This window comes from Lactuca virosa, chromosome 2, assembly GCF_052849685.1.
Source record: "Lactuca virosa cultivar CGN04683 chromosome 2, Lactuca_virosa_CGN04683_v6, whole genome shotgun sequence".
Lineage (NCBI taxonomy): Eukaryota > Viridiplantae > Streptophyta > Magnoliopsida > Asterales > Asteraceae > Lactuca > Lactuca virosa.
In genome coordinates, this window is record NC_136427.1 from 279,746,270 (window position 1) to 279,762,197 (window position 15,928).

The window sequence follows — 15,928 nt, forward strand, 5'->3', positions numbered from 1 at the left end:
TGTTCTTGTAAATGAATAGTATACTTCGTAATGAATAGTAATAATATGCATATATTGATTCATGTATGTTCCTCTATTCTAGAAAATAGTATGTATTGATCCTCTAAACTATACCTATTATAGTTTACCAGTACGTTCTGTATTAGTGATATTTGTTTATGAATACTTTTATATTTATATACATATATAAATATATATAAATAGAATTTAAACGATATTCGGACAAATAACTATACTCTAAGTCCATATCCAAACAAGGAAAAGGAAATAAGGCGAGTTATTAGTCCTAAGCCCTTTTAACCTTATTTATATAACTATATATATATATATATATATATATATATATATATATATATATATGATTTTTGATAATATATAAGTTTAAAAGGGTTTGTAAAACATTTAAAGAGTTTAACATAATAAAGATTTTATCATCATAAAGAGTTTAACCATTTGAAAGATTCTCGATGACTTGATGTCATTTTAAAATAATTTGAAACCGTTTGATTGATAACACAGTATCGAAGTGTAAGAAATACTTTTGTTTGATAGTTTTCACATGTAATTGTTAACACAATATAAATTGTGTTCTACTTGTATCCCTCCCCTAAAAGCATTTAAAACCATTTAAAAGGTAATTTGTAGGGGTATGAACTCACCTTGTATGAGTGATTCGATTGGAAGTTCGATATAGGATGAATGCTTCACTAGTTAGCTCCCGGGACAAAATCAAGTCCTAAATGACAATATATTCAACATATTGGCATCAAATTAGTGAATTGATATTGCCATATTTATACATATTTTTAGGCAATATTTAAGTACATTTTTATATATATTTTGGTCATTTGCATAGAATAATGATACTTATAAGGTTAAATTATATTTTGCAGCCAAAAAGAAGACATTTTGAAGAAAGGGACTAAAAGCGTTAAAGGATGGAACTTTGGAGGTTGAAGGCTTGAAAGACAAGAAAAACACCCAAAAAAGACGTACTCACGACGTGAACAGTTGATGGTTCATGACGTGAGTAGAAAAAGTTAGAAGATAAGCATCCGGGTGAAGGAATCCTTGACGATCACGATTACCTCGAGTTCACGACGTGAGTTTTAAATTCTCACGACGTAAACGGTGATTTTCCAGAAAGTATATATACTCTTCTCCATTACGATTGGGAGGGACTTTTGCTGGCTGAGGAGGATTCCTGGAGACGAAATTCAGAGGAAAAGAAGCTCTGGAAGTTGGTTTTAACACCAAGGAAGGAGGAGTTCATAATTTGTCTTTATAGATTGGTACATTTAAACATGTTTTTTATTATAGTATTTGTTTGTTTAGCTGTTAATATGTCCAGCTAAATCTAGCTGCTTCTGTTAGCTAGATGAAGCTGGAACTCATGGTTTTAATGCATTAGACTTAACTTTACTTGTTGGTGATATGCTTGTGTTGATTGATTTTACCTAGCATGCTTGAATTAATTATTTGATTGCTTTAAATTCTTGTTCTGTGTAGTTAGTGAACACAAATCTGCATGAACTTGAATACCTAATAATATAGTGAACACTAGTTATTGGAGCTAAGATCAAACCAATCTTAGATTAGTAATTGAATCATTAAATCAAGTTGTGTTAGAGAACTCATATTATGACTGTAATTGTGTTTTGATTAATCAATCTTTCATGGCTCCAATCTTATTTAATAATTGATTCTGTGTTAACTATTGTATGACCATAAATAGATTTACATGAATTGATTAATAATTAGTAGATTTAGAACTAAATTGCTAATACTTCCTTAATTGGTCACCAACAGTAATAGTCATAGTTAATGTGTAACCATTGAGTGAAAGCGGATTCGAACTAACAGAAGTGTTCTGTTTATTGATTGAGTTTTTGTTAAAGGATTAAGTTAATCTAAACTTGGAAAATTAGATTAAAAAAACCCTTTTTAGCTTATTAATAGTTAGATTAATTTAGTAGTGAATAGATTAATTAATAACACTGTTCCCTGTGATCGACACCCAACTTACCAAACTATTCTATAATTCGACTAGGTACACTGCCTAGGTGCATTTTAGTTAGTTAGTTAGTTAGGTTATAAATATAAAATTAGTGGGTATTATCGTGCACATCAAGTTTTTGGCGCCGTTGCCGGGGAACGGCTTAGTTTATTATTTATTTATTTGCTTTAGGTTAATCGATCCTTTTTGTGGGATAAAACCTGCAAAAAGTTAATTTTCCAGCAAAGTTTTTATTAGTATTAGTTTTTTTTTTCTGTTTGTTCAGTTTTCACGACGTGAGGGCACTTCTCACGACGTGAATTTAGTAGTTATCAGTTTTTATTCATTTAGTAGATATTTTTATTAATTTTGTTTTTAGTCTCTAGGAAGGTTTGATTTTTTTCTGATTACAGAACTCACGACGTGAGTTTATAGACTCACGACGTGAGAACTGTGATTTTTAGCTTTCTTTAGTTTTTAGTTTATTTTAGTTCGTTTTTACGTTGTTATTTTGTTTAGTTTGCAGGAGTTCATGACCAGAGGCTCAAACACACCTTTGGTACCACCACTTGAAGATCGGGAGTCAGCCCTTCACAAAAATAAGAATAAGAACGCGAAGGAAGATCACACGCCAAAGAAGACGCCATTGCAAGAACTAAAATCAGCTTTTTCAAGGAAGTCGGGAAAGAAGACAGGAGAGTCAAGTTCAACCCCAAAGGAGAAAGGCAAAGTTGAAGAACTTGGTCCAGTTTCTAATCCACACGAATCCGAATACGAGTCAGACCCAGTTTTCGAAATATTTGCGAGTGAGCCCGAAGACAAGCAAGAGGACGAAATGGCAAATATTGAGGAGATGTCCATGGGAGCTTACAAGAAGCGGATTCGAGAGGATGTGGGTCCCGGTTTAGTCCAACCCGCAATACCTGCCACTGTCACATTCGAGCTGAAGGGGCACATCTTGACTGCACTGAAGGATATCCCATTTTATGGGAAGGATCATGAGGATGCTTTTAAGCATCTCGATGAAGTCAATGACATTGCGGATTACTTCAATGTCCCAAATTTCAATAGAAACACCGTCTTCCTCAGGATGCTTCCCATTACTTTTAAGGGAGCTGCTAAAGAGTGGTTAAAATCACTTCCACCGGCTACGATCACCACTTGGGCTCAAATGCGTGAGCAATTTCTTGACCAATTTTGCCCACCATCCAAGATAGCTAAACTCAAGAAGGCAATAGCCAACTTTGAACAACAGCCGAGGGAGTCATTATACGAAGCATGGGAGCGTTACAAAGGCTTGATCAGAAATTGCGCTCAACATGATCTTAATGTTCAACAAGAGATGTCAATCTTCTATAATGGGGTCAATGTTATGACGAGAAAACTCCTTGATTCTCAAGGACCTTTGACAAAGAAAAATCCAAGGGAGGTCAAGGAGCTGATTGAAGAATTCGCGAAGCACTCTCGTGAGTACCACAACCCCAGGCAAGATGGAATCAAAGGCGGTGGAGGTGCACAAACTGAAGAAATAGCAGCTATGATGGCTATGCTGAATAATATGGACCGGAGGTTAACACAAATGGACCAATCAATTCATGCTATAAGAGTTGGTTGCGAATGGTGTAATGGTCCACACTTGACCAAGGACTGCAATTTGGATGAGTTTGGGAATAAAAAGGCTCAAGTATGCTACTCGAGTGGGGACAAGTACGATGAAGACTGGAGGAAACCGAAGAAAGAGTGGCTGTCATATGAAGAATATAAGAAGCAAAAGGAAGATAAGTATAGACAAACAAGCCGAGGCTTCTACCAAAAGGAGCAGCCACTAGCTGAGAAAAAACCCGATCTAGAGACCATGTTAGTTAAGTTTATGGAAGCTTCAGAAAAGAGACACGAGGCTACTGATTTTGCTATTGATGAACAAAGAACTTTGATAAAGAATCATCACGCAATGATGGTAGAACAGCAGGCTCTAATAAAAAATCAACAAGCCTCCATCAATAATCTTGAAGTGCAACTTGGTCAACTAACCACTTTGGTTCATGAGAAGCTGTCCCCGAAAAATCCTGAAAAGAAGACCCAATCTCATGTAATGGCCATAGATACTGAAGAAGAGGTCGTCTCTGATTTCCTAGAAGCATTAGAAGTGGAGCCACAACAGCCCGATCCAAAGCCAAAGAAGCCAAAGCTCGAAAATGAAGAAGCTGCTGGAACACCCAGTTCACGACGTGAGCCCGTTATGCTCACGTCGTGGGCTCTGTCTGAACAGAAAAATTCCGTCTTTGTTTCAGCATATCAGCCACCCTTGCCGTTTCCTTCCCGAGCTGCCCTTAGTTCACTGGAAAGAGAGCATATAGAGTTTATTAAGCACGTGAAGGGTATCCCGATTAATACTCCCTTTGTCGAGTCGTTATCCAAAATTCCCGAATATGAAATTTTTTTACAAGACTTGATAGACACTCGTCAGCAACTAAAGAAGAATTCTAAAGTTATTCTAAGTGAGCAAAGTTCAAGGGCTGTATTGGGAGACATACCTAAGAAGATGGGGGATCCTGGACGCCTCACTCTTCCATGTGAGTTTGGGAACAACATGAAGGTTTATGCTTTAGCCGATTCTGGGGCTAGCATAAATTTGATGCCTTATTCATTTTATCAGAAGTTGGATATTCAGAAGTTGAAGGCTACAAGGATGACTATTCACATGGCGAACCGTTCAGTGACACAACCCAGGGGCATTGTGGAAGATATTTTAGTAAAAATTGGGAAATTCGTTTTTCCAATAGACTTTGTGGTATTAGACATGAAAGAAGATCCCAATGTACCAATTATTCTTGGTCGCCCGCTGCTAAACACTGCTGGAGCTCTTGTTGATATTCGGGAGTCTAAGCTCACCTTGAGGGTTGGTAATGAAAAGGAATTTTTTGGGATAGAAGATGGCTTTCAAGGGAATCATGCTCAAGAAGAGGTTTTCAACATTGATGAAGACAATGAACTTGAAGAATTAGATAAGCTCATGGAAGAAGAGATCAAGACAATTCATCAAGTTAAAAGAACAAAACCAAGAGCATCTGTTCCATATTTAGTTGAAGTTATTGCCTACACGAGTCCAATTTCTTGGGTGAGCAAGGAAGATGATGAGATAACGAGTGATGAAGAGGAGGTTACTTCAAAAGAAACAACTCCAGTGGTGAAAGAAGAAAAGAATGCTATGGAGTGCAAGGAAGAAACTAAAGGGACCAAACGCAAGCTTGATGAAGACGAGGTCAAAGCTAAAAAGGAAAATTCGAAAAAGGCGTACAAAAGACGAGTTCAAGCTTACAAGAGGCGTTTCAAGGAACAAAAGATCCTAGTGGTGGATTCTTCGGATGACTCAACGTAGGAGGCACGGAGTCCAGCTCATAACTCCAAGAAAAAGAAGCGCTTCTCGGGAGGCAACCCGAGTTTGGTTTGCAATTTTTTTTCTTTTTAGTTTTTGCATTTTAATCTTAGAAACATAGATCATATCATCCAACTCGCTTTATTCATAATTAAACACTGAGTCTGGGGTCCCTAAAAAATGAAGTGGTAATTAAGAATTTAGTTAATAGACAAACTTGACTTACTAATAAAAAAAATTTCGTGCAGGATTCACGACGTGAACAGTTAAGGCACGACGTGAATTCTGAATAAACCGGATAATATACCAATGATGCGTATCAGCCCATTTTCTATTAAACTAATTGGCCCAAGACTAATCCATTATTGATAAGGAATGCATGGCCCAACATTAAGCCCAGACAAGACTCACGACGTGAATCATTAAGGACTCACGACGTGAGTTTTGAAAAACACGGGACCACAGATTAAAGGGATAAGAATCAGTTTGACCCTCTTTTCTTTATTCCTCATGAAGTGAAACACGAGATCTGGTCCCCCTTGCTCCGATTTTGGCCGACAACACTCAATTTTCGTTTTTGCTTACCTCATACTACAATCTAAGGTAATGATTATTAATTATTAAGTTTAATTTTTCTCTAATAGTTGAACTTAGGGTTAGGGTTTGTTAGTTAGATGAAATGTCGAATTTACTTCTTAAAATTCCCGTAATAGCCTTGGAATGTTGATGCTTTGTGCTTGGAAATGGTATAGGAGTAAACCTCATTAATATTGTGACCAGATTTGCCCCTGATTTTAGCAATTCTGCTTGCTGATGTTGCGAACTCACGACGTGAATCCTAAAGGATTCACGACGTGAATACTGGGACTGGACATTTTCAGTTTTGTTAATTTCTAATTTGTTGGATTGTTTCTTTTGGATATGTTTGTTGCTGTTTTTGCAGAAATGGCTACCAGAAGAGAGATTCCAGCCGGAGTAGCAGGTTTACATCCATTTTACAACTTTCCAACAACTACACCCCGGGATATCTATACGCGATGGAACAATCGGTTGGGATGGCTTTACAACCGAGAGTTTGCTATTGCCCCCACTATTCAGTGGGCACGGTTGAGGGAGGTTGGTTTGGTGGATCGGATGTCCCAATATCTTACTAAGATATTTTTGGGCGATGGATTTTCCTTCACGTGCAAGGGGTGGTACAATTTGTTTGCCATCCAAGAGCGGGTCTATAAAGAGTTATGCGTGGAGTTCTTTTCAACGGTGACATTCCATGAGAATGTCCAAGATCCTACTTTTCCCCAAGCTTTGGTTTTCCGTCTAGGAGGGGAATATCGGGAGTGCAGTCTGGTGGAGTTTTCTCGCAGAATGGGGTTGCACGAGGCTCATGAGACCATAACTCATGAGTTTGTTTTATTTTTGAGGGACGTCACACGTGGTTATGCGAATGGTGTTTCAGGACCGGAGTTTTGGAGCAATATCGCAACCGGTGTGTTCAATTCCGGTGTATCCCCCGAAAGCAGCATCAAATCACTGATACATCGCCTTATCAATTGCTTTATTACCTTTTCTATTCACCACAAACTCCATGGTGATAAGGTTACTAAGGCCAACTTGTTCTTTTTGTGGTGCATTTTACAGCCCGACGTATGTTGTAACATTCCATATTTCTTGGCCCGATACTTGGCGGTGTATGCTACGAGTGCTCGTCCCGGGAGCCCCATTTGTGGAGGACACTTTGTTACACGCTTGGCCCGATCTTATGGCCTCATTGTTTCCGGCATCACTCGTTCTTTGACATGCATGGAAGGGAACGAGTTTAGTATGGGGTATTTAGAGACAATGAAGGTGGTCAAGAATTATGGGACACATTGGGGAATTCTTGAGGATAATGATGATGGTGATGACCAACCGGCCTACCAACCTGAACCACAACCGAGGCCGAGGCGCAGGAACGTAAGAGGAAGGGGAGAAAGAGGGCAACCAATGCATCCACCCGCATCCATGGTATGAGCACCTTTTGGGGGTGATATGGCTGGTTATTTTGATCAGTTATCTTTGAGTGTCAACTGGATTGGTGGCACCATGGAGAACGTCGTTCGACACCTTGGGGTGGAGCAGCCGCCTCATTTGGGGTATCATTACCCGATTTGCCCGAGGTGGACGGAGTATCGAGGACATGGAGGCGACGGAGCGGGCACTAGCGGGGTGAACGAGGATGACGAGGATGATTGATCGTTTCTTTTATTATTTTAGTTTTGTTTGGTTTAGTTTTATTTTCTTTTTATTTTTATTTGTTTGGGATTGTAAAACTATTAAGATATTATGTTACTTTTTCTCTTCTTGGTTGGTATTTTTCAGAATTACTAGGAGCGCATACAAAGGATGTCGAGATATGAGTGCATATATGTTTCGCCGGGAGTGTTTAAAATCGAGAGTCGAAACCCATAATTTAAATTAAGTGTGGGGTGAGTTAAGTGAGAAGAAAGTTAGAGAGAAGAGTCGAAATTAATAGGGTTAGAAGAGTCTTAATCCATTAAGATATGGGGGTTGAATATAAGAATTGAAAGAAAGGTTGGAAGACATACATTTTTGAGATTCCAGTTTTCACATCGTGACCCTTTTGTGATTCACCTCGTGAGTCAGTATCTGATGACTTTCAGAACCCGCTTCCAATCGAATTCACGTCGTGAACATTTACACACTCACGTCGTGAATTTGTATTTTTCACAAAAGGAGTCTTATTTTTCCATATTCATTATGTGGTTCACCATCATTCTTTTTGGGATTTTTATGAAGATAATCATGGCTCATTTTCTCTACCATGTAATGTGGCGTATGCTTTCCCACATTGTTCTGTTCATTTTGCATACTTTTCTGAACCACATTTGTTGAAGATTGAAGACTTGATTCCATATTTTGTCGGTACATTACTTATCTCGCGTATTCAAGATCCAAGTTTCTATTTCTCAAAGTCTATATTCAAGATGCACGTTTTATCCGCGCTTTTGGAGATGATCACGCCACTATCCCAGGGAGTCTGTTCCTTTTTCTCCCTTATCTTAATTTTTATATTAATTTAAGCATACAATGAGGGCATTGTATGAAATAAGTGTGGGGTAGGAGGTAGAAAAGGTAAATTGCTAGATAATGGTAAATTTTGAAATTTTTAATAATTAAATATAGTAATAATAATTTGAACTGTAGTTGTTAGTGTTATATGGGATGATCCGATGAGAGCTCAAATGTTTAGTTGAGCCAATACACGTTATAGTGCATTTGTGGCCTCCCTTAATTTAGTGAAATCATGGAACAAAAACATGACCCTGCTTAATTTGAGGAATGCAAAATGTTTAGCAGTCTGAACCTGAAATGTATCCAGGAAAGATATGTCTTAACCAATAAAGGTTGAAGTTAAGCGCCCTTGCTTAAGCATGTAGGTTTTTGAGTGATATATATAAAAAAAGTGAGTTATACATGTAAAAAAAGAGAGAGGAATTACTAAAAAAATTCTTGAAGAATTTTGGAGCTATCAAAGTATGAAGATCAAAGATCAAAATTCCAAAGAATCAAAAGTTGAAGATACCAAAAATTATAAATATGGTGAATTCAAGCAATCAAAGATCAAATATCAAATAAAAGAAGAATTCCAAGAGCTCCATGGTGGTATCTAAAGTTGTAATTTCTAGATTATGTATGCCTGGGCAGCTTAACCAAAAATATCTTGAGGTTAAAAAGCTTTCTGGGGATGGATTCGGAGGGTTGCATAAAATGAGCATTGTTCGAAAGAAGTGGGTAATTGTTTATGAAGATTGTGAGTATTTAAAGTATGGGGGTACTTTAGGGAAAAAAATTTAGACACACATGCATGCGTTGAGGTCTTGGCATAATGGCTGAGCTGGAATTGGATTGTTCTATGAAATGCTAGTGATGAAGGTTTGAGTTTAAATAAGTAGATTTGCTTGAGGGCAAGCAAAGCCTAAGTGTGGTGTATTTTGATATTGCCATATTTATACATATTTTTAGGCAATATTTAAGTACATTTTTATATATATTTTGGTCATTTGCATAGAATAATGATACTTATAAGGTTAAATTATATTTTGCAGCCAAAAAGAAGACATTTTGAAGAAAGGGACTAAAAGCGTTAAAGGATGGAACTTTGGAGGTTGAAGGCTTGAAAGACAAGAAAAACACCCAAAAAAGACGTACTCACGACGTGAACAGTTGATGGTTCACGACGTGAGTAGAAAAAGTTAGAAGATAAGCATCCGGGTGAAGGAATCCTTGACGATCACGATTACCTCGAGTTCACGACGTGAGTTTTAAATTCTCACGACGTGAACGGTGATTTTCCAGAAAGTATATATACTCTTCTCCATTACGATTGGGAGGGACTTTTGCTGGCTGAGGAGGATTCCTGGAGACGAAATTCAGAGGAAAAGAAGCTCTGGAAGTTGGTTTTAACACCAAGGAATGAGGAGTTCATAATTTGTCTTTATAGATTGGTACATTTAAACATGTTTTTGATTATAGTATTTGTTTGTTTAGCTGTTAATATGTCCAGCTAAATCTAGCTGCTTCTGTTAGCTAGATGAAGCTGGAACTCATGGTTTTAATGCATTAGACTTAACTTTACTTGTTGGTGATATGCTTGTGTTGATTGATTTTACCTAGCATGCTTGAATTAATTATTTGATTGCTTTAAATTCTTGTTCTGTGTAGTTAGTGAACACAAATCTGCATGAACTTGAATACCTAATAATATAGTGAACACTAGTTATTGGAGCTAAGATCAAACCAATCTTAGATTAGTAATTGAATCATTAAATCAAGCTGTGTTAGAGAACTCATATTATGACTGTAATTGTGTTTTGATTAATCAATCTTTCATGGCTCCAATCTTATTTAATAATTGATTCTGTGTTAACTATTGTATGACCATAAATAGATTTACATGAATTGATTAATAATTAGTAGATTTAGAACTAAATTGCTAATACTTCCTTAATTGGTCACCAACAGTAATAGTCATAGCTAATGTGTAACCATTGAGTGAAAGCGGATTCGAACTAACAGAAGTGTTATGTTTATTGATTGAGTTTTTGTTAAAGGATTAAGTTCATCTAAACTTGGAAAATTAGATAAAAAAACCCCTTTTAGCTTATTAATAGTTAGATTAATTTAGTAGTGAATAGATTAATTAATAACATCGTTCCCTGTGATCGACACCCAACTTACCAAACTATTCTATAATTCGACTAGGTACACTGCCTAGGTGCATTTTAGTTAATTAGTTAGTTAGGTTATAAATATAAAATTAGTGGGTACTATCGTGCACATCATGAATATAACCTCTAAGGTACCAAGGAAACAACCTAGGATGTAAGAATTACTTACAAGAGAAGTGTTAGAAACGAAACCAAGTGATTGATTGGAGTTTACGGCCATAAGAGGGTGTTCACGGCCCAAGAACACTTGATGTTCTTGAGTTTACGGCCCAATGATCTTGATGATCTTGAAGTTTTGAAGGTGGTTCAAGTGTATGCAGTCTAGAAATCCCTAGAATGTTGATGAAATGATGAACACCTTGAAGATCCAAGCAACATTCTAAGAAGAATTGAAGGATTGAAGGATGATACTTGAGAGAGAAATCTTGGAGTTTGCGGTCAGAAGTGAAGGAATGAGGAATAAATCAGTCGAACTCATTTATATAGGGAGGAGTGTGCGGTCGTAAGAGTTCACGGTCCGAGGCACGTTCACAGTCCGAGGTGAGTTTTCGGCCGAGGTGTGTTTGTGGCCGAGGTTTGCGGTCCATGCGAGCCTCGTTTGTGGCCATGCGAGGGTTTGCGGTTTCGGACTAGGCTCCCTTATATATCACTTCTAATTCAAGCAACCCTTATAGTTAAACTTTTAAACCAAATTTTAGACTTCTAACTTAATAAAATAAAATAGAACAAAATGAAAAGTTTGACATTATTTGACCAAGTTTGACCCTTACAAGAATAGCAATTACGGGTTGTCACATGTAACATACACGTTTGAAATCGTGTTTTGTAAATTAAAGTGAATAATATTATGAAATATTATGTTATATTGAGTATTGAGTTCTAACAGATAGTTTTTACTAGAAATGAAGTAAAACTATGTTTAGAATCACTCAGAAAATATTGGAAGTCTTATGAGATTCCAATCAAAAGGCAAATATTAAAATTTAACGAAAATATAAAATTTGAAATAAGTAAAATTTTATTATTCAAAGTTGTAGATAATTTTCATTTAGGCTAAAACCTCATCGAAATCTGAGTAATAATGAAGAAGTGATGACTAATCGAAGATTCGCGACAGAACCGGCACGACACCGAATGACGTAAAAAGTGAGTTTTTGATAAACTACTTTTTAGGCTTGGTGATCTAAATGAAAGTCGTAGTACTTGTTAAACCGAGAATTTTCATAAAAAGAATGTCAGAATCTGACTTCGTATGAGGAAGTTATGATTTTTCTAAGTTTCGGAATAGCAGTAGACAGCTAAAAACTCGAAATAAAGATCGAGCGATATTTAGCCGACACAACCTAAACGAGAATCGAAGGTCTCTTCAATAGTAGTACAACGGTAAAAAGACTGACGAAAACGGACGTCGGATGAAGAAGTTATGAACTTTTAACAGATTTTCCTGTCCCGGTCTGTTAAAAATAATAATATTAAAAATAAAATTAAAATAGCCGACGGAGTCTAAATAAAAGTTTTAGAATATATTCTCGCCTACGCGTGCATATAAAGAACGTCAAAAACGGAGCTAGTATGCGAAAGTTATGGATTTTAGAAGTTTTGGGCACAATTTCCGAGAAATCTAGCATGGATAAGGTCCAATTTCGGTGAGTCACCCGATGTGTCCAACGCGCGTCGCCTGCTGATTTGACCGAAGATGTGGTCCAATAGCCTTCTGACGCGCCTCGCATCTGACTCCGCCTCGTGTGCACCCCCGTGTCCGAAGCAGCTGCGTCATCCGAGACGCTGGACCAATCCGAGGCCGACGCGTGCCCATCTCGCATCCGAGCCTCGCCCCTTCTGCCGCGTGTACCGAGCCTCGCAGCCTCGCGCCACCTGCCCTCCTTTCCTCTTGCTTTGGATCCGAGGCTCGCACTTATATAAGGGTGCGAGACCTCCCGGGTAAATGTTGGAAAATTGTCACTTTTCACCCTTAAACTCATATTTTAACTACTTCCACTTCCCCCGAAGCCCCGGTATCAATTTTAACACCCGAAATACTTTCCGAAGTGCCCGAAGACCCTGAGAAATTTATCTTTTCGGTTTGAAGCTCTACCTTCGCAAGGCCCGGTTTTCAATAAATCTCCCGGTTTTTTTATCAAAGAAAGCTATATTATTATAACGAAGTGCTGCACAAATTACTATTTTAACCCCCGGTTATTTCAAGGTGAGTTTCAATATATAGGAACAATTGTATGTTATGTGTTATATGTGCTATGTGATTTTCAGTGTTATTATTCCGGGTTATTTTCCCATGTTAATTTTATTCGTTATTTTTAGCAAAGTAATACCTTTGACCATGTGATCAGTGAAAGGACTTAGATTCACATTGGTACTGGTACGTAGCCTCTGGCCATGTAGAGCATGTCTCCATAAGAGAATGACTTCTATTCTATGGCATTGGCAAATGGTTAGACAGGGCTATAAGCCTGAAATTCTACCAAGATGTTAATCAGAAATTGTACGTCTTCTGTGCCATTTGGGCCGAAGCTTTATTGATGTATATCAAGTATGGAAATTGTTATGTCTCATTGATTGTATATCTTTGAATCAAATCATTGATTGATATGGAAAGCTTATCACATGATTCACATATGCCTTTGTTGTTCCTTGTTTCTCTTTGCTTCTGCCATATTGAAGTATATATATGGCATAACGTTATATTGTATCTATTATTGAACTCACTAAGCGTCACCGCTTACCCCTCACAATGTTTAACAATTGCAGGAGATAAGTAACCAGTATAATTGTATATTGTTGGAAGGTTTAGAATGGTTATAATACTACTTTTGTATTTTGTATTCCCGTATGTATAAAACTATAGTATCCTGGGAAGTTATGTAATATATATAACACTTTGTAATAGTCTTAATAGTCGGTTTGTATCCAGTCGTTTGTAAACAAGTTATCAATGTAAAATATTATTTGTGAATATGCACGTAGAATGTTTTGGAGTAACAACTGTTTTTAATATATGAAAGTTAGGGTCTTTCAATCATGATATCAGAGCAGTAGTTTAAGCGAACTAAATGCCACGGATTGGTATTTAGACTTAAACTATTGGAAGTTCAATATATGAACTGAATCATTGTAAGTATATGGATACAAACCATAGGAAAGACTTAAGTAAAGTATTAGGTTATAATAAATCCTAATATTCTAAATACTATGGTACTCCTAAATTTTAGAGCAATGGTTGAACAAGTAAGTAGCCATACACCAAAAGTGGGTGGAGGTCCTCAACCTGATGAAGTGAACACTCCAGTATCTCCTCGTGAGGTGCGACTTATGGATAAACTCACTGGTGTTATTCGGCAGACTCTCGAAGAACATAAAAAGAATAATGATAAAGGCAAAGAGAAAGCCACTAGAGAATCTTCGGGAGAGAAGGCGAGACATCCCTCATTCAAGACTTTTAAGAGTAGCGGTGCTACAGAGTTTTCTGGTATCCTTAATCCCATAGTTGTTCTAACTTGGATTCAGAACACATAGAAGATGTTTCGTATCTCTCATGTGGATAATGAAGACAAGGCTATTTATGCTTCTGCAATGCTCATCGGAGAAGCCTTGGTGTGGTGGGAAGCAACATATGAAGCTCTCAACGGGTATGACCAGGAGAATTTATCCCGGGACTTGTTCAAAACTCGTGTGCTAGAGAAGTATTGTCCTCTAGATATGAGGAGGAGATTGGAGAAGGAATTCCTCGAGCTTAAACAAGGAGGAATGACTGCGAATGAGTATGAAACTTAGTTCAATCAAAAATCACGGTTTGCTGCAAAGTATATTCCAACTGAAGATGAGAAAATTCAGTTATTCTTAGAGGGACTACGGCATGAAATCCACGATTTTGTAGCCAATCGGGATGTTCTATCATTCGATAAAGCCGTTGAGTATGCTCGAAGGCGCGAGCATGACTTAGAAATACGTGGTGCCACTCTTACTGTTCCGAAGTATCCACGTACTGAAAGAACTGCTCATGTTTCCTCTATTCCACCAACTCAATCTGTTCGAACTGAACCTAAACAGCAAGTGCAATCTCAGAGTGCTTTTCGTGGTCGTGGTAAATCACAATCTTTTTCTATTCAATCGCCTTCATGTCGCGTTTGTGGAAGGAATCATCCGGGCCAATGCAAAATAGACAAGGAATCCATTGTCTGTTATGGATGTGGAGAAACAGGTCACATAAAGCCATCTTGCCCAAGGAAGGATGTTAATTGTTATGCATGTGGTATTACTGGCCACAAGAAGCGTTTCTGCCCTACTCTTACCAGCCAAGTGACGGGAAGTGAAGCTTCCGTCCAACAACCAAAGAATACTCCAACTAAAAAGGAGGAGGTGCCAAAAGCTAAGGGTCGTGCATTCCATATTACTACAGAGGAGGCACGCGAGGACCCGAATGCTGTGAAGGGTACATTTCATGTCAACTCTAGACCTGCTCACATCTTATTTGATTTTGGTACCTCAGATTCTTTTGTGTCTATTGAATTTGCGCATTCTTTTCAAACTGCTTGCTATGCACTCGTGCAACCATTTCATGTAGATACTGCGGGAAGTATATCATTACTTGCTGATAAAATCTATAGGGACTGTTTCGTAGGAATTGAAGGTTATAATTTTCTTGTTAACCTGATCCCTATCTCCTTGCCCAACTTCGATATTATTCTCGGCATGGATTGGTTGTCAAAGAACCATGCGGAACTCTTATGTTACGAAAATATGGTACGCATACCTATTGAAGGGGAAGATCCTATTTATGTCTACGGTGAACAAAGAATCTTAAAAATAATCTCCTTCCTCAAAGCTCGTAAATTTATATCGAAGGGGTGCCCTATCTATCTGGCCTATACAGTTGATATCTCAAGAGAGGATAAGAAAACTGTAAATGATGTTTCCGTCATTAACGAATATGTAGATGTTTTTCCTGATGATTTGTCTGGACTTCCTCCGGACAGGCAAGTAGAATTCCGAATTGATCTTGTGCCTAGCGCTGCTCCAATTACAAAGACTCCTTATCGTCTTGCGCCAGCTGAAATGAAGGAAATGATGAGCCAACTGCAGGAATTACTTGACAAAGGCTTTATTCGGCCGAGTACCTCTCCTTGGGGTGCTCCGGTATTGTTTGTCAAGAAGAATGATGGATCAATGCGGATGTGCATTGATTATCGTGAGCTAAATAAGGTGACTATCAAGAACAAGTACCCACTACCTCGCATCGACGATTTGTTCGATCAACTTCAGGGTGTTAGCTATTTCTCAAAGATTGATTTGAGATCTGGCTGTCATCAGTTG

General features: G+C 37.8%; 1 protein-coding gene and 1 non-coding gene across 2 annotated transcripts; one reads left to right on the forward strand and one right to left on the reverse strand.

Annotated features, from left to right (window-relative positions):
- Positions 1 to 2,831: 2,831 nt before the first annotated feature.
- On the forward strand, positions 2,832 to 5,375 carry LOC145158558 (uncharacterized). Its single transcript, XM_079077441.1, has 2 exons — positions 2,832 to 4,514; positions 4,653 to 5,375. Exons 1-2 carry the CDS (start codon positions 2,832 to 2,834, stop codon positions 5,373 to 5,375), a joined length of 2,406 nt encoding a protein of 801 aa, XP_078933567.1.
- LOC145161935 (small nucleolar RNA R71) lies at positions 3,216 to 3,322 on the reverse strand. The gene has a single exon (XR_013738791.1). It is a non-coding gene; the product is annotated as a small nucleolar RNA R71 (small nucleolar RNA).
- Positions 5,376 to 15,928: the final 10,553 nt, after the last annotated feature.

Bases quoted from the DNA above. Each gene is read 5' to 3' on its own strand.
- LOC145158558 (XM_079077441.1), top strand. From the start codon at position 2,832: ATGGCAAATATTGAGGAGATGTCCATGGGAGCTTACAAGAAGCGGATT. The intron at 4,515-4,652 runs GTATTGGGAGAC...TCATTTTATCAG, and splicing joins GTGAGCAAAGTTCAAGGGCT to AAGTTGGATATTCAGAAGTT.